This window comes from Uranotaenia lowii, chromosome 3 (genome assembly GCF_029784155.1).
Source record: "Uranotaenia lowii strain MFRU-FL chromosome 3, ASM2978415v1, whole genome shotgun sequence".
NCBI lineage: Eukaryota > Metazoa > Arthropoda > Insecta > Diptera > Culicidae > Uranotaenia > Uranotaenia lowii.
In genome coordinates, this window is record NC_073693.1 from 277,855,431 (window position 1) to 277,875,054 (window position 19,624).

The 19,624-nt window shown below is 38.8% G+C and overlaps 1 protein-coding gene across 4 annotated transcripts in view; it reads right to left on the reverse strand.

Moving 5' to 3' along the window:
- Positions 1-1,691: 1,691 nt before the first annotated feature.
- Positions 1,692-19,624, reverse strand: part of LOC129753677 (ankyrin-3-like) — a 110,391-nt gene continuing 92,458 nt past the window's right edge. For all 4 annotated transcript variants that reach the window (XM_055749523.1, XM_055749522.1, XM_055749520.1 and 1 more), the window contains 3 exons: positions 10,663-11,115; positions 9,842-10,606; positions 1,692-2,290 (listed from right to left, as the gene is read on the reverse strand). In XM_055749523.1, the coding sequence (XP_055605498.1) occupies positions 1,991-2,290; positions 9,842-10,606; positions 10,663-11,115 (1,518 nt within the window). In that variant the 3' untranslated portion in view covers positions 1,692-1,990. The remainder of the gene's footprint in view (positions 2,291-9,841; positions 10,607-10,662; positions 11,116-19,624) is intronic.

Genomic DNA, 19,624 nt, shown 5'->3' on the forward strand with positions numbered 1-19,624 from the left:
TGTTAGATCGGATGGGTTATTAGGCTGAAGTATGTTCAGTCGAATAGGTCACTAGGCCGTATGGGCCATACGGCTTAAGAGTGATAAGCCAAAGGTCGTTAAGCCGAACGGACGTTAGATCGGAAGATTGGAAGAAACAAATGTTTTGAAGAACTGTCTGTATACTGCAGGTATATTCTAGGTGTTCCCAAAACTTGAGGTGATCTCATAGTTATGTGCGATACACCAAGCGTAATGTTTGTCGAAGTTAGAACGTGTTGCGTGAGAAACCGACGTCTTTTTGACCATAATTTCATTTCACTAAAAAAATCTTTAAGTCAGTATGTTTCATCTGTTGTCTATTAAGTTTTTGTCTCATATTTGTCAAAAAGTTGTCTGGTCTATTGAAAATTGTGTCAATCGTCTATTCGACCTGACTTCAATGAGGCCTTTATACGTTCAGTCCGACCAGCCCCTTAAGACCTAATGACTCATTGGGATTAGTTTTTTTCTGTTCGGCAACCTTAGGTGCCTAACAAACTTAGGGGTAATTAGGCCTGATTCTGAAAGGCTTATTGCACTTTTTTTCTATCCAGAGGGAGGATTTAGACCAATTATGTATCTTAGAAATTTCGCCATTGTAGTTAGGAAAGGCTGGCACTTTAAATTCTTAAGCCCGGTTTACAGTTCGAGTGCAAATGAGCGTGAAAAAATTCAATAACTGAAAAACGCGACACAACCAGGGAATCCAAAAATCGTTATTCTTCGATAGAGTTTGCCGATCAAAACACCCATGAGAGAGATTTTCATCCGCAAGAATACTTTACTAGCGCTTATCAACTTAAATTTTGCTCTCGATAAGTTGTGCATTCCGATTCAAATTTATCGTCTCTTGCAACGTTACGAATAAGTTCTCGCTCCCGCACGAGAGAAAATTTCTCACTATTTTGAATGGTCATCGAGAGTCATCGAGTTCTCATATTTATCGCTAAGTATTACACAAGTGATAAACCACTTATCATTATCAGATCTGCTCGATTTGCTTCCCTGGACACAACTAGCATGTGTAATATAGTGGAGTCGTTGGGGAATGGTTGAAAGATGATTTTCCAACAGGACTTGTTCTTTAAAAATCTTCTAGAACTGTTTTTTCCCTGCGGAAATTTCATCGTGGCAAGGGAATCGGAATAAAAACAGTTCTATCAGGTTTTAGGGAAAAAGTCCGACTGGAATTTCGTCTTTTAACCATTCCCCATCGATTTCACTATGTTTCAAAACCTAGTTTCGTCGCGTTATTGATGAAATAAGATTTTTCCCGTTCATTTCCACGTGAAGTGTGAATGGGCTTTTAAGCTATAAACCAAATCGTATAGCAGAGACTATCTGCTCATATGTGGCAAAATTCAAAGATTTTTAAATGTTTGTTATGAAGTTGTACTCAAAAATACATCCTAATCTAGAGAACGTTAGTTTTTTTTTTCAACAGTCCAGGCAGTTCGGTCGTTGTTAGTCTGGTGTTAGAAAAATTCACAGGATAGGATCATGCAACTCAAGCAAACCAAACAAAACGAAATAAAAATAAAATCATAACTACCTTCGCCTAGTTTCCTGCCATCAATCTCACTAAACAGAAGATTTTCAAACTGCGCTGTAAATAACTAATTTACAATTGGACATCAAAGTTTTAAACGAAAATAACAGAACAAAAAGTCTCGTAGGTGGTAACTCATACATTTATTCGTAATAAATGGGTTAACAGAACTAAACATTATTGTCTCTTCCAAGCACCGAAAATGCGAACAATCCGTCAGAGATCACCTAAGCAAAAAGTTCTACTCCTGCTAGTGTGTATGTGTGTTGTTTTGTGCGTAGGTTGTGTTGTTTGAGTTTGGGTTAATCCTGTCGTTTTCCCCTTTCTTGAAAGGTTAGCGCAGGTCGTAACAGTTTCGTCAAAATCGTTTCGTTATTCTCTTAAAACCTAACACTCTTCGTAAAATAAAAAAAAACCCTCTCAGATAAAGTACTCCTGGTGCCTTATCCAGAACAGTTGCATCAGATAGACGGTATCGATGTGGTCCATCAGTTTTTTGGCGACCAAATTCTTTACCTCGTCCTGGCCCTCCTTGGCGGCGATGTGCAGTGCGGTGTACATGTCCTTGGTGACGGCGTCGACCTGGGCTCCGTGTTGCAGCAGCAGCATCACGATGTCGATGTTTCCGAGCCTTGAGGCGATGTGCAGTGGCGTTTGCTGTTCCCGGGCCCGAGCATCGACCTGGGCTCCGTTCCGGAGCAAGATGCGGATGATGTCGGTCTGAAACGGATAGAAGATTTTGATAAGATATCGGTTACAGTTGTCTTTGTAAAAAATCTCGAGCAGAAAAGGTTTAAGGCTTAAGGGATAATAAACCATCCGAAGAAAAATATTCCTGTGTGTTGATTTATAATAACAAAACGTACGCATACATGCATACTTGCTTAGAATCAGTTATACCACAGCCATTAGCTCTGTGTACTTGCATCCTTGGACATGGACTCAAGTACAAAACCCGAGACGTATTCTGGTAGAGGTCGAGTAAAAGCACTTATGGCAAGGGCGCGGGTGCGAAAACACAAAACAATAGGATGAAGTCCTAGGTAAATAAGACGTATTCTGAACAGGTTCAAATTTGAGAAGCTTCGTCAGAGAGGCTTTTGGCGATGCGTGTTCCCAATACCCTCTGCAGGATAATAGGAAGCTTCTTCGAAAATCGAGTCCTGACGTACGAAACCAAAACTGGTTTAAGATCTACTGCCCTAACAGCGGGTGTTCCACAGGGTTCCATACTAGGACCTGTGCTTTAGATCGCCATGTATAATGAGGTGTTAACGCTGAAACTACCAGCAGGCGTGCAGATAGTCGGATTTGCTGACGTTATCGTGCTCATGATCACCGGCGAAACAATCGAGGAGGTAGAAGATCTTGCAACGGTGTCCGTAGAAAGGGTTGGCATCTGGATGGTGGGAGTTAAGTTTCAGATAGCTCACCATAAAACCGAAGTTCTGATCGCGACCAACAAAAGAGTTGTGCCGCACATGGAGATTACTGTTGGAGGACACACGACATCTTCGAAACAGCAGCTGAAATACATTGGAGTAATGGTCGAATACTGTTTTGAAAGTGCATCGAAAGTCATCGATTCATTGGCTTGGATTATGCCGAACTGCCATGGTCCAAAGAGTTGCAAGAGACGTCTCTTTGCGAGCGTAGCACCACGATAAGGAGGAGCGGCCTGGAGCGGCCGCAGCATACGTTGGCTGACAGCCATGCGAGCTACCTGTGCATACAGGACGATATCAGCAGACGTAGCTTTTGTCATTGCGGGAATTATTACCAACGACATAACTCTAGTGGAGGATATGGAGTGTAACGAAGGAAGAGCGATGATAGGAGTGCGTAAAGCTCAACGAACAGTGTCCCGCGACTTTCAGACTGGATAAATCGGAAATATGGAAAGGTCAACTTCTACCTGACGCAGTTCCTTTCCGGTCATGGGTGTTTTAAGCAATACCTTCATCGGTTTGAGTTTATCAGCTCGTCTTATTGCCCGGAATGTGTAATTACGAAGGAATCGGCAAAATATGCTATCTTTTTCTATCACAGGTTCATTTTAACGCGTCAACAACTTCAAAATTTGAACGCTGAAAATGTTGTGAGTGAAATGTGTCGCGACAAACAGTCGTGGCGTGCTATAGTCGACGAAATCTCGCAAATCATGCGCGATCTAATACGAACCATGAAAGATGATGAACGAAGAGAGAGAGATAGTCAACCAAACTTGACAAGCTAAAGGAAGGTCTTGGGCCTCGTATGACACCACAATTCAAAAGCAACGCGAGCTTAGGGCGCGGTATAACCCTTACCTGGACTCATAGGTGTGGTGGATCTCACATACTCAGCTACGATCTTTCCTGCAGCAAAAGGAAGCGAGAAAACAATCCGGGGTGGTCGTGATATGATTCTAGCTTGATAGTTTCTCACTCTGCCATGCCTTGGTGGTTAGAAATTCTACGGGAGTGGATGTTGTGACAAGCGCGAGTTACTTTGAAAGCGTTACTTCTCGGGGTCTTCTGTACCAGTCTGAAGTTGGCGAAAGAAGAAAAGGAGCAGGAGGAAAAAGGAGATAGAGGATTAAGGAGAAAGATTAAAAATGAGAAAGAGTAAAAGGAAAAGAGTGAGATGTATAAGTGCATGAGCACAGTCTACCCCTTGATGTAGTATCATAGAGTGAAACCAAGGGGCACATCTGGCATACGAAGCCCAAGATGGTTTCAGTGGAACAAATCAACTCACGGCAACAAACACCCTGCTGTTATGGTTTGAAGTATAATTTCCATCTTGTAAAAACAAAATTGTAAATTACTGATCTCAATTAACGAATTGACAAAATAAAAATTTCACAACAAAAATGTTGTAAATTGATAAAAACATAATTCCCACGATGTGCGGAAATAGAAAATGGTCCAAAGGGGAAATGTGATCACATCTTTGATCAACTGAGTCAAGAAAGATTGGATCACAATCGACCAACGTTTCATGGGTCAGTGAGCTATCAAGTGTGGAATACGTGCGTATTGCCTCAGCTCTTTGAACCACAAAATATACCTGTCCAGCAGAACTGCCCTAGTCAATAAGTGACTTCAGCTCCCAGTGTAGTAATTTAGTAGACCATGTTGCAAAACAACACGCGGAGATTTGCTCATGGTGACCTATGAGGCTGCAGAAAAAATATTGAAAGCTCTATTAATCAAACTCTAGTTGTGATGGCAAAAACACTGAAGCTACTTCGTTTAGAAGCGTGCGCGTTCAAAGATCGAAAGTTCGTCACGTCGAAAATGGAAACCACCCAAGTAACCATAAGCACTAAAGCTTTGCATTTTTTTAGCTTTATACCAGCATTTTAGTGCTAAATTACACTATATCAGCACATCAGGGGCAGTTTTGCATTATAACAGCCCTTCAAGTGCAATGCTACATCTTAACAGAGTTATAGAGTATGGTGGGGTAAAAGTACGACCTTAGTGCTATCCTATTTTTTGAAAATTTTGCCGGTTGTTTTCCAAAAAAAACAAGAACAGCATTTGATTCTTTAAACTTTTATCTCTCTTCTACAAAATTACGAAGATAATCGGTCGACGCATTTGATAGCAGTAGTGAAAATGTCTAACTGCTATCGAAACGTACTCTTACCCCACCTCTGGGGCAAAAGTTCGAATGATGTGGGGTAAAAGTACGACCATTCAAAATTCCACAATTCTGCATGAAGTCAACAGGAAAATTATTTTGTATTAATCTCTGCTTACAGCAGCAGCATCTTTGTTCGCTTCTGATACAAATCCTATACATGGGCAAATAACCTGTGCGAATTTGGAGTTCTCCACTAACTGTCCATATTCAGGAGGCGAGCAAGTCTTGAAGAAACAAAAATATGCGCTGCTGTTTCCAGAGCAATTAAAAAATAAGTTAAAATTTCCCGTTCTGATTTACTTCAGAAGACCCTTCGTACTTTTGCTCCATTTGCAGTTCGTACTTTTGCCCCTTCAAGGTTTCTTATGATTCACAGTTTATTGTGATGAATAGAGAAATAGTAATTAAATTCTTTCTTCGGCATTTGATAGTGATTAAAAACAACTAAATAGACACATTAAAACTTTCATTGATTTTCGGGGTATTTTCAACTTCTACGAAAAAAAATTATGGCTGGTTGTTGGCAGTTCAAATCACTATCAATCCACGCCAGAGGTTTGAAATTTACTGTTCTCGGTTTGTGATAATCCCAAAACGTACTTTTACCCGACTCGTACTTTTACCCCACCTTACTCTACAACTATTTTAAAATGCAACTAGCATTTTATCCGCTTTTCATAGCGTTCATCAACAAATAGATTGGGTTCCTGCGAAATCTGGGACATAACAATGTTATGTCATAACATGTCGAAACAGGTGCCAAGCAATTTGGAATAGCTTATTTGATGACGAATTAGATGCAGGTCGAATTTAAGCAAGATATTTCCTAAAAAGTTGTTCAAACAACGATGATCTTTAACCTTAAGCTTGCCATACGTCGGGCAATTAAGGACGATTTTTGAAAAGAAGCAAATCTGAACAGTTCTAGGCTTTATTCTTAAACATACAAGAGAAAAAAGAAAGATAGTTACTTGAAATTTAAAGTTTAAATTAATTCACAGTAGTAGTGTAAAAATCGCATCTAAGGATGAAAAACGATTTTTATTTCTTCATCCGACGTTTCGGCATTTGTTATGCCTTTTTCAAGGAGTCTATTAATATAACATAATTAATGATGTGTTTAAAAGGTGTTACAATATATGGTGTACTTACTGAAATTTCTCGTTTTAATTGTCCAAAAAGTTTTTTGAATCTGCTAAACTGTCTAATCGGGAAATGTAAGTCCAGTTGTCTGTGGTGTATAACAAAGATATTAAAAGTTGAGCTTTCTACTTGCATGCAATCTTCATTGGAATCTGTTCTACTTACTATTGATCTGGTTGAGATGGATATAACACTTTGAAAGTTTTGAAAACGAAAACGGATATAAAAATAATTTTCACTGTTTTGGATGTTGTTTTCCACCTAGCCACTACTGATGTTTGTTGTATTTTGTGTGTTTGTTGTATTTTGTGTGTATTGGTGTGTTTATGTTTGTTTTTGATGGAGTTGAAAATGCCGGCATAGATAACACTGAGCCCTTCTAAAGTCTAAATTTATATTGTTGGCATTATCTCGAATGTCATCCCAGTTGTAGATAATATCATGTAGCACAAGATCCTTTGGGATCCTTCTCATCTCAAACTAAACAATTATCCTGTTTCACTGCGACATAGGTTAATTAACAGTCGAAAATGTAAAAAGACACTGGATTTGATTGAAACTGAGCAATACAAATACAAATCCATCTCGTACATTCCTGGATTAACCGACAAAATCGGAAAATTTCTAAAAACAGACTATTCATCGATTAAGTTAGCTACGAAAACGATTTCTAAAATAAAGCAGATTTTTACGAAAGTAAAAAATCCGGTACACAAGGACGATTATTCGAACGTCGTTTACTCGATACCTTGCAATGACTGCGATTCTCAATACATTGGAATGACAACAAACACACTTAAGGAGAGGATTGGCGGACACAAATCGAACAAAAAGGCATTAGACAAACTGCGAAGCGAAGGAGTGGATAAAGACGACCCGCGAATGGCAAATTTGAATGAACAAACTGCATTGCTTCATCACAGCATAAAACACGATCACTCTTTTGATTTGAACAGCACGAGAATAATTGATCGTCACAATTTCACTTCCGGTCTACAAACTTTAGAAATGTGTCGCATCGCGAGGAATGGCAACACGGTAAATAAGAAGACTGATACTGAATGGCTCAGTGTCATCTATGCCGGCATTTTCAACTCCATCAAAAACAAACATAAACACACCAATACACATAATAATACATCAAACACACAAAATACAACAAACACACAAAATACAACAAACGTCAGTATTGGCTAGGTGGAAAACAACATCCAAAATAGTGAAAATTATTTTTATATCCGTTTTCGTTTTCAAAACTTTCAAAGTGTTATATCCATCTCAACCAGATCAATAGTAAGTAGAACAGATTCCAAGGAAGATTGCATGCAAGTAGAAAGCTCAACTTTTAATATCTCTGTTATACACCACAGGCAATTGGACTTACATTTCCCGATTAGACAGTTTAGCAGATTCAAAAAACTTTTTGGACAATTAAAACAAGAAATTTCAGTAAGTACACCATATATTGTAACACCTTTTTAAACACATCATTAATTATGTTATATTAATAGACTCCTTGAAAAAGGCATAACAAATGCCGAAACGTCGGATGAAGAAATAAAAATCGTTTTATGATTTTTTCGTGACTGAAATCGCCGAAAATCAATTTATTCATTACCCATCCAGTCGATAGAATTTTAATATGTTTTATACAATATTTCGACATCTCGGTCAGATTTAACTTATCTCGTTTTCTTGCTGGATTTATGGGCAAGCCTGGATATATCACGAAAATCTGGATGAAACGATAATTAAGGAACGAAAAGACATTCGTCAGCATTCCCCTTTACGATCTACAGTGAAAGGTACAGATACACCTGAGATATGCTGCTGATAAATATCATAAGTTTTTGATGATTGTGTAGCTTTTTCAAAATTACTTTTGGATATTTCATATATTATCCATAATTCTGCCGAATACCTGACTCAACTATTCGGTGAGCTGAATATTCGGCTTAGCGGTTTTTGGGCGGTATTTGGCGCCGAATATTTGGCCGACCGAATTTTCGGTACATCTCTACTTTAATGGATCATCAAAGGCAAGAGTAAAGCGTCATTTGATAACATAAAGAATAAAAGTTTTCAAAAACGTTTTTTTTTTTGGCGGCTTCAACAAAGTTGTTTTTTTTTTAAATGTGATGATACAACTTTTCTGAAGACATCATAGTGATAAAATGATAAATACAAAAATTAGAAAAATTATCTCACTTATAGGTGAATTGATCAGGAAAAAATCACAATAAAATATGGGCATTTTAAAATGATGAAACATTGTACAAACATATCATAAAGCTATTTTGAAATTTAAACCTTCAAAAGGCCCATGATCATGTTTTTTTTTATTTTAAACCACTGTGCAACAGGCAAAAAGCATCTCGCCGGAGTCAGAATATTTCGAGTGGTTGTTTCGAATAGATTGAAGATGTCTCCTGTTTTCAAGAAAACTTAAGTAATAGGTATTCAATACTGAAGTCTACATGGACATTTTGAAGAATCCGGTGCTTCCGTGGATTCGGGCAAACTTCGGTGAATCCGAGAATGTTGTTTTCCAACAAGATAGAGCCCATGCCATACTTCGTGATGAACCCAAATCTGGCTAGAGCAGAATATGAATTTTTGGCCGCATGATCTTCAGCCTGCTAGCAGTCCGGATCTGACCCCCCTCGACTGTTTGATGTGGGCGTATTTTCAAAGAAAGGCTTGTGGACCCTCCCACCAAAATTTTTATTCTCTGAAGGTTTCCTCCTCTGAGGTGTGGGCTTCAATGTCAGAGGCCTAAATATATTGCGAAGGTATGCTCCCGATTCAGCTCTCGCCTGGAGAGAGCAGTTGAGAACGAAATTGGACACATCGAGTGATTGTTGATGATGATGTACACATTTTGTATCGATAGTGGGTAAAAAAGTACATACATTAGAAGATGGACGTTAGGAACTTAAAATGGTCACTGTAAACTGAGGTAGAGAAATCCCACCGGAGGACGTTGGAGAAGAGTGCGTCTGAGCTCACGGATGAAACAACAACGAAGGCATATACTACGACGTAGTGGATATCGTGGGTATGTCGCATGTAGAGTAGAATAACTCTATTGACGGGCAGTAAATATTCGGTTAGTTTCATTTTCTAGAGGACATGACCCGCTCCGTAGTAGGTATTTTGTGGACAGCAAATGTTTGTGAAACGGAATTTCTAGACGGAATTTCACCATGAGCAGAGGATAAGAATATCTCGAATAAATCCACGTCTCGAAAGTGCAGAAAAGACCTTAATTCGTTACCATAACAATCACAAATTAATACATGCAAAAAGAGGATTCATTTATGAGTATTGCCGGAAAGCCTTCCAGCTCCAAAAGATTCATCGTGATTCAAGATGGGATCAAGATCAGAGGCCCCAATTGAAGTTCAGAGTGTAAAAGATATACATACGTGAGTATACACCCAAAAACCCGAATTTAACCAGAATACATTGAAATTGATTGGAAATACCACATACCTGATTAGCTCTAGCCGCAAGATGTAATGGGGTCTCTCCACGCACAGTCGGCACATCCGGACTGGCGTCATGTTGCAGCAAATAGATGACAATGTTCATACAGCCCATAAATGAGGCGACATGCAGCGGAGTCAAGCCACTCTCAGTGGTAGCGCTAATGCTGGCACCATGCTTGAGAAGCAACTCTACGACCTTGATACGGTTCTTCTTGCAAGCAATATGCAACGGCGTAAATCCGTTCAGAGCCCGAGCGTTTGCATCGGCATTGCGATCCAACAGCAGCTTGGCAACCCTAACGTGCCCGCAGTGAGCAGCAACGTGCAGAGCCGTCAAATAATCTACGGTGACCTCATCGACTGGGGCCCGGTGATAAAGCAGGATCCGTGCAGCATCGACATGCTCTCCTTGGGCAGCCATGTGCAACGGTGCCAGACCGTTCTTGGTTTTGGCGCTGATTGGAGCGCCACGTTCCAACAACATATCTACGACTTGTTCATGACCGGAACGGGCAGCACAATGCAGCGGTGTTAACCCGTCACGAGTCTTGCTTTCGATGTTGGCGCCTTTCTCGAGCAGCAGGGCAACCATATTGGTTTTACCCCACTTGGCAGCAACGTGCAATGGACTAATATTGTGCTTAGCAGCGTAGTTAACATCCGCTCCCTTTTGGATCAACAGGTTGGCCATAGCTTCGTTGCCGTAGTGCGATGCGATGTGAAGCGGAGTAAAACCGGACTTGGATGTAACATCCGGATTATGATCATTCTGAAAAATGGGGAGAGGCGTTAGATAAGGTTTAAGAGATTCATAGTTCAATATACCTCAAGTAGTAGCGTAGCTGCCTTGACGTCATCCTTCTTTGCTGCGATGTGCAACGCCGGAAGTCGAACCTTGCCGCGAGTGTCGCTTTCTAGCAGCACAGCAACTACCTTATCATGACCCTGCTGCATGGCAACGGCCAGGGGCGTGAAGCCATCCTCGGTAGCCAAACTCTGGTTGGCCCCATTCGAAAGCAGCAAACGCACCACCGAATCGTGGTTTTCCTGGGCGGCCATATAGAGCGGCGTGAAGCCATTCTGCGATTGCACATTAACGGAAGCCTGATTTTGGATTAGCAGCTTAACTACATCCTCCTGGCCGGCCAACGAAGCGATGTGCAGTGCGGTGTTACCCTTCTTGGTGGCCGCATCTACGGTGGCTCCGCGGGCCAACAGCTCCGTAACCACGGCCACGTGCCCATCCTTCGATGCAAGGTGGAGCGCGTTCAAGCCATTCTGTGAAAAAAAGATTTAAAAAACGGTAATTTTTAGTAACAGGACCGAAGGAAGAACTTTGTCATGGAAAGGGTTTTAACGATGAAATTTTATTAATTTTTTAACCCTCAAACACGAACCCAGTATCCAGAAGGTGGTGAAGGCTGGCCGGATACGCTGGCAGGACATGTTGCGAGAATGCCGGACGACTGTCCTGCAAAACAGGTGTTCGCTACGAATCCGGTAGGAACAAGCCGAGCGGGGGCGCAACGAGCGAGGTTGTTAGACCAAGTGGAGCGTGATCTGGCGAACGTGGGGTGCCCGAGAAATTGGAGAACGGTTGCCATGGCCCGAGTGAATTTTAGGAATTATGTTCGTCAAGTTATGTCGTGAGACGGTATACTATGTAAATAAATAAAATAACCCTAAAACACTCATGAAACCATGTATGGTTTGGAAAGTATTAAAGCCCTATTGGGTATTGTAACATATTTCACACTATGACGCATAAGAAATGCAATTTACAATTATGAAACCAAAAAAAAAGGTCAAATCATTTTTTAAACTATTTAAAAATTACAACTTTGGAAAAAAATGTTTTTTCCTGGCATAAGTTTGATAGTAAGGCGTGTATTCGCAAAATTTTCAAAGAAGTTACCTAGTATTGTAATATATACGTGTTCAAAATTTGGTGACAATCTGTCAAGTGGTTTTTGAGATATAACCCAATATTGAAATTCATTGACAAAATTTTTTGGGCAGGATCGAGGAAAATCCAGGAAAGTCCCAGTTGGAGACCCGAAAACAACTGGAAATAAACTATTCGATCAAAGTTCACATAGACAATCGTTAAGTAAGTCCTAGAGGATCCAATAGTGAGCTAAAATTTTAATAAAACTGAAGATGATTGATTCCATGAATTTAAGGAGTGTGAGAGGTTTTTTCAAGCTCAATCCGAAAATATTGATCGATAAACATGATGAATTTTTCTGACTCGTCTAGTTGACTAATAAACAGGCCTGACTTAATTACTTCAAGGAAGAAAATCTGCTCACCAGTAAAATAAACAAAATACGGTGGTCGAAGCGTGCGCAAAATATTTGGACTGCAAGTGAGGAGATTTTTTAAAAATTTTGTAATGGACAGCAAAACGAACTCTTGAGCGGTCACCTGACAGGTGTCCAGCCAAAAACTTTGCGTTGACAAGTCTCGTTTGTATTTTCCGGAGATAAACGAGAAGAAAAAATTGAAAAAATTTACGTATAGTACTTGATAAGGCTAACGATGTGTGGAAACTGCAAACCACCCAGTGGTTCAAAACGATTGACACGATGAATGGATAAATATACAAAAAAAACTGCCTCCAAATGCGGCTGTTTTCAATGCAAAGCATTTCAATAGGTCCCAAATAGTTTATAGTCTGTTTTAGTTGGATCTGGAATCGTGCTATTACGCAAAAACTGTGATGGAGTGATAAAAAGTCAAATATGTTGGTTTTGTGCCGAAGGAGGACAATCGGCTAAATTCGTTGTAACTTCGAACAATTTAAAAATTTCCAGTTATTTTGAAGGTCAATCTTCAGGAAACAGAAAACGCCAGAAATAGCCTTGATTTAAAAAAAAAGGTGGTTTATATTATGTATTATAGATGGCGCACGTGTTGCCGAAAAATAAAAGTCGAAAAGCTTTATCATTGGACGCTATCTCAAAAACGACTTGAAAAAACATTACAAAAATTTGAACATGTAAACATAACATTATCAAGTAGCTTCGCTGAAAATTTCATCAATTTTCATTCATGCTTTCAAAAGTTATTTACAAAACAAAGTGTTGCAATTATTTTTTCTAATAAACTCCTAAAGAGGTAAAGAAAGTTATTCTCAAAAAAAAAAAAAAAATGAGTTCGTAATTCATGCAGAGAGGTTTGGCTAGCAGTTTCGTAACTCATGCAATTTTAGCTTTAATAAACAGATAATTCTATGAAGTCCGTTCTTTTTGTAAATTCATACGGAGGATACTTAACCAAACACGTTTTAATCTGTAAAATACAGGAAAGCGTATTGATTGATTCAAGATTACCACTTGAAACTGTGATTCTGAATTTCAGTCCGGAATTCAAATGCAGAATGTAGTAGGTGGAATATAAATTTGAAAAAAAAAGATTACGTATCTTATCTTCAAAATCGAATCGACAAAATCAATCAGTGCTGATAACCACAATGTCTTACTGCAATTCATAATTTAAATCCAAAATTATCATACAAATTTGTATTTCATTATTGATTTTTATGTCCGCGAGTTCGAGCCCAAGAGTAAACATCGAACACAGTTGTACCGGATAAGTTTTTCAATAATGATCCGCCAACTGCAACGTTGATAAAGTCGCGAATGCCATAATGATGATAAAACGACTATAATCGAAACAAAAAAAAAAAAATTATTGATTTTTAAAATGCCTCCTCAGATTTCCAACTTGAAGTTTTACTGTAACGTAATAATTTCAAATTAAACTCAAATCCACAGTTTGCATTTTATTTTATTTGATTTCAATCATGAATTTACGTATAAAAATATCAAACTTAATCAAAATTTAGATGAAAAATCTGATCTTTTTGGAAATTGATATGGTTTTCACTGAGTGAAGTAAATTTTCTGTAGTCGATTTCAATTGAGTCCCTCAGACTTTGAGTCAGTTATGCCAAACGATTCTTCATATTTCGAACTTTATTTGGTGATTCTGATTTTCAGAATTTTATTTACCTATTGTTACGTTCAATAGAAAAATACAAATTTTCGAGAAATGTATGAAAAATGGCCAAACACAACAACTTAAAGGGGTGTTTTTTTCAAAATTAAACTTTGTGCACTTTTACAATACTATTTTGTTCCTTTATATATTTTTCGATAATCTTACGTTCTGCAAAATCTCACGTATATAATAGTGCTTAAGTTTATTGAGAAAATTATCTTATTTTCCATCTTTGTTAAAATGGGTGCTTTCAAAGTTATGTTTCGGCTGAGCAAAGATTTTTTTGTTGCTTAAAAGTTCCGTTATGTGCGTTATAAGTACATACTAAATTTCAAACATTTAAAGATCTGAAACTGTGACTTCTGAAAATAAATAAAATAAATTTCTACAAAAGGAAGATAACGTAAACAGGCTAAAAATTTATTGATTGGCCTTACAATAAGGTTGCCAGAATTTTTTCAGCACATATTCGGGCCGGACAAATGCAGGCTATTTGGCCTAAAATCCTGGCCAAATCCGAGTATTCGATTACAGAATTGTCGACCAAAAATACGGGCAAATTTGGTCAAAACCCAAAAATTACTCAACAAAAATCAATAAAAAAAACAATTTGTTTTTTTTGTTCGATTTGGCAAACAAAATGACTAAATCCGGGACAAAACCGTGCTTTTTTTTAAATATAATTCGGACAAACGGGCCGGACCGGACTTTTCGAGAATGTTGTATTAAATCTCCGGCCAAACCCGGATAAAACTTTACAGCCAATTCTCCTTAGAGAACTTTTTCTTTCTTTTGTAGAAGATTTTTCTTCTCGCTCAGAAGGCTAGGGTTCAGTTCTTTTAAAGCATAAATTTTTTTCAAATGACTTCATTATCACCAAATTTAACATAGAACGCATTCAAGCATGTTGATTGTGCTTTTTAAACCTTTCCGAATCTTTTGTCTATGATTTTTCATCAAAGTGACTGATAAACTTACACGAATAATGCAAATCTGCTAGCAAAATTCACAGGGTTGGTTCTCTCATGACACTGATAAGATATGAAATTCAGCCTACATGCCTTGCTAAAATTTTAGACCGATTCCTGGTTGATTAGGCTATGCTATTAAAGTTGTAGAATAAATAAACCTGAGCTATTCTTACGGTTTTATCTCTGTTTCTGTCTCAGTATTTTTCTGAAATGAAAAAACCAACACGAGAATCAGTGGTGCGCACTGTATCTTCGACTTTGATCTTTTATAACCTATTACTTTGATAATATTTTTGTTCTAATTTATGCATAAGATAAATAGACTATTACTTCATGATTCCACACAATTTTAGCTTTCTAAAGAATTACTCTATCTCAGGCTACACATCCCGAGATAGAGTAATTCTACGATAATCGAACTTTTTCAACTTTTAACATTTAATTTTCAATATCGCAGAACGACACAATATCTATTATTGAAATTTTACAGGAATTTCATAAGATTGTCTTATGTCCCGAATGATCTCTGAAGATGAACATCTGTTTGAAGGAGTGGATTTCATCAGTCATAATGAGTCATTCTGTTCATTATTTTTTCACAATGTCGCTTCTCCCATATTTCATGAGAAATTCTTATGAAAACTTAATTTGAACTCAAAACCGTGGTTCATATGACGAATCTTATGGAAACTATATTAAGAATTCTTCTGAGTGTAGCCGTTGCGTAGTTTCTGAGACATTGCAGTTTGAATTGTAAAAGTCCAAAAAGTCTGATTCTACGAGTCGAGTGACGTGACATACGGAATTCCACTTCTCCACCCTGACTTCAGGAAAAACAAACTTAAGTTCGGATGAGCACTGATTATCGATTCCAGCTCATCTGAGCTAAAATTACTAACATGGAGTGATATTAGGAGTCAGAACAAACATGTGAAGTTTCGCCACGTGACTCGCAGACTAAGCTCCACTGTATCTCAGATCAAACACACTTAAGGATGCTCAAATTTGTTAAAATATAAGTGTCGTTGTCGAAAATAAATATTTGTTTTTTTTTTCGAAAAAAAAATTCAGACTTTCTGTGATTTTACCCCACAATTCTGTGATAGTTCTCTGTGATGGAAACAGCACAAATTTCTTTGAAAATTCATTAACCTCTGAGTTTTTTTTCAAATTTACTTGAGAAAAATCTATAAAAATTACGAATCTTATTATGCTTTGCCAAACCAAAGTTAAAAATTCAAAATTTATTTTAAAATCTGTGAATATTTCCAAAATTCTGTGTTCTGTGACATAGAATCTGTAATAATAATTTGCTCAAAATTCTAATCAATTGTAGACTTTTCTGTGATTTAGGCAACCTTGGAAATAGCTGATCTATCTTGTGAAGAACAATTGTTCTGAGTTTCTCTTTTAGAGGTTCTGCCCTGCACTTCATCATGCAACGTAATATGAAGTGAAGATTAACGAAATTACACTAGGGTGCATTTTTGAAGTGTCGCTGGGGAGGGTTACCATTCATGATGACATTCTTTTGATAATATATTTAGCAGAAAATTTTTGATAATTCATGTCGTAGATAAGTCGTAAATATGTCAAGTAGATATTTTTTTAAGAACATAAGTGTTCAGAAAGTCATGTAATAATTCTTAGGCAATTTAAAACATCATCAAAAAGTATTGCTTTACGATAAATCTTTTTTTTAATCCTTTGTTCACTTCTGCTTCGGTCTGTTTTACCCACAGGTGAAATTAACCCGGTAAAATCCATGAGTTTTCGATGATACCAAATCACTCATTATCACGATGAAAACATGAAAATCATTGAAAGTTGGAAATACAGGATCTGGCAATTGAACTGCTATATAACTTTAAGAGAGATTATTACTAAGCATACTAAACCAAATTATTTGACATCTTGTCAAATAATTGTCAGAGAATATTTTTGTTTATTTTGTAATCAAGTCATTTTTTGGAAATAATAATAGGCCTCGAACCTCAATGTAGTGCTTTGATGTCCTAGTTCCAGTCTGTGTAACGGCAGAAAGAGATATTTCGTGAACTGTCCAATATAAAGGGTGATACGGTCAAAATTTGGTCAATATCAACATGACGTATTTCTTTCAATTTTGCATTTAAAAAACCTGAACACCCCTCATTTTGAAGGTGTGTGTGTAGAATGTTGCTCCTATTTTGATTTTGGAATTCACTCTTCAGTTGTCAAAATGCCGTCCAAGGAAGAAAAGCAGCGTATCATCCGAGCTACTCGCACGCAAAGCTGGCAAAATCGCTAAAAGTTGCCAAATCAACCGTTACAAATGTAATTAAAGTGTTTGGGGAACGTTTGTCGACAGCCAGGAAGTCTGGATCGGGGGGAAATCGAAAACTGGAAGCCGCTGATACGACAAAGAGAGTTGCCGGTAGTTTCAAGCGAGACCCTAACCTCTCTCTCCGAAATGCCGCAAAAAAGCTGGGTGTATCGTCTACAACCGTGCATCGAGCCAAAAAACGAGCCGGACTATCGACTTACAAGAAGGTAGTGACTCCAAATCGCTATGATATACAAAATACGACGGCCAAAGCGCGATCCCGGAGGCTGTACACGACGATGCTGACGAAGTTTGACTGCGTGGTAATGGACGACGAAACCTACGTCAAAGCCGACTACAAGCAGCTTCCAGGACAGGAGTTTTATACGGCAAAAGGAAGGGAAAGATAGCAGATATTTTCAAGCACATGAAACTGTCAAAGTTCGCGAAGAAATATCTGGTTTGGCAAGCCATCTGTACCTGTGGCTTGAAAAGCAGCATTTTCATAGCTTCCGGGACTGTCAACCAAGAAATTTACGTGAAAGAGTATTTGAATAAACGTCTGCTGCCTTTCCTGAAGAAACACGGTTGTTCCGTATTGTTTTGGCCGGATTTGGCATCTTGCCATTACGGTAAAAAGGCCATGGAGTGGTACGCCGCCAACAACGTGCAGGTGGTTCCCAAGAACAAGAACCCTTCCAACACGCCAGAGCTCCGCCCAATTGAGAAATACTGGGCTATTATCAAGCGGAACCTAAAGAAGACCAAAAAAACTGCTAAGGGCGAGCAGCAGTTCAAGGCAAACTGGCTTTCTGCGGCGAAGAAGGTGGACAAGGTGGCTGTACAAAATCTGATGGCAGGGGTTCAGCGTAAGGCCCGGCAATTCCGGATTTGGAAAAGCGGAAGCCTAACTGATTATTTTTCCTGAATTTTATACTAATTAAACTTAAAAAAGAAATTTAATTTGATTTTTTAAAAAACGATTTCACCGATTTACACGCGTTTTCCCTTGACCAAATTTTGACCGTATCACCCTTTACGTGTATGTATATATTTTTTATTATTTCGCCTTACACTTGGACGATACCTGAAGATCAGAAGGACCAAATAACGGTATCGTGGGGGTCGTCAAGCTACAGTGGCGATACCTACAATGGTGAAGATTATCAAGATGCGCCTTGCGGGAAATCACTAAATCGCCGATACATTTCACCATATCGGATCAAAACCGCCGTCGGATCTTGAAAAATGATCTTTAGACCAAGCCTTATAAAATCCTAAGGTTTCAAGACTTTCTAGCAGAAAAAAAATCAAGCATACGTAAAAAGAGAGATACGCGCAGCTTACACGGGCCGCGCATGGAAGTTTGGGTAAATATGGTGTTTTCTACCGATGAATTCGTCGTCAATCAGCGGTTCGTGAAAAACAGAACTGCAGATTTTGGTTGCCAGAAAAGTCACGAACCTATGCAGACGTATCAAAGGCCAGCCGGCGTCAGAAACCTGCATTGTTGAAGGTCGTAATCACCCGTACTTCCCTGGTGAAGATCAACCCCACACCCTGAAGATAAATCAATTTACGTATCGGGAAAAGTTCCAAGGCATGCCCTTAAACTATGGACACGTCCCTATTTTGGTTTTAACTTGGGGTTTTTCAGCAGGACTTCGCATTGGCTCACGACCCACGACCCAAAGAAAACCAATTTTTTCTGTCCAAATTTTTTTGAGTGTTAATTTCGAGCTCGGAGTGGCCGGTTAGTCCGTCTGACCTGAACCCTATGGACTTGGCTGTCTAGAGTATATTAGAGTCCGAAATCTGCTCTACAAAACATGTTTTGAAGCGCCATCTACATGAATCCTGGGATAAAATACCATAAAAGCTACTGCGGGCTTGGGAATATGCGCCTTGACCTTTTTTTTTGGTCAAGTTATTTGTAAGTTCCAATGTAGCACTTCAATTACCGGACCCTGTAGATGTGTTAGGGTGTACTGTTTGAGCGTCAAATATCTCATTAGTGGAGAATCGTTAAAAGAAAACTTACGATATCACAACAAACTGACAAATGTGTATTTAATTCTTCGCCCCTAATTTGCAAACACATTGCGAAATAAGGTCACGGTTCTGCATTTGTGTTAGTGTGTTTAAACGGCACAAATCAATGCAGCGAACCCCTATATAGATACACCTTCATAGCCAAGTTTTTGCAAATCCCTCTTGTTTCCCTGCCATGGTTCATTGTTCCGGTCGGCGTCTTTGATTGATGCTGTCCATGCCGATGGCAGAAACAACAGTTGTTTTACTTTCGCTTTCGACGGCTTGCTCGATTTGCTCCACAACCAAACCATAACCTAGCCTAGCGTAGTCGTCGTACTCGTATCATCCTTCAAAGTTCGGATGCCGGTTCTTCGGGTTATTTTTCGAACGAAACCCTAGAGCGCATGTCCTTCGGCAAAGAGCCGAACTGCTCGGTCCCGATCCAATGATCGATAGGACATGCGCAGTGCGT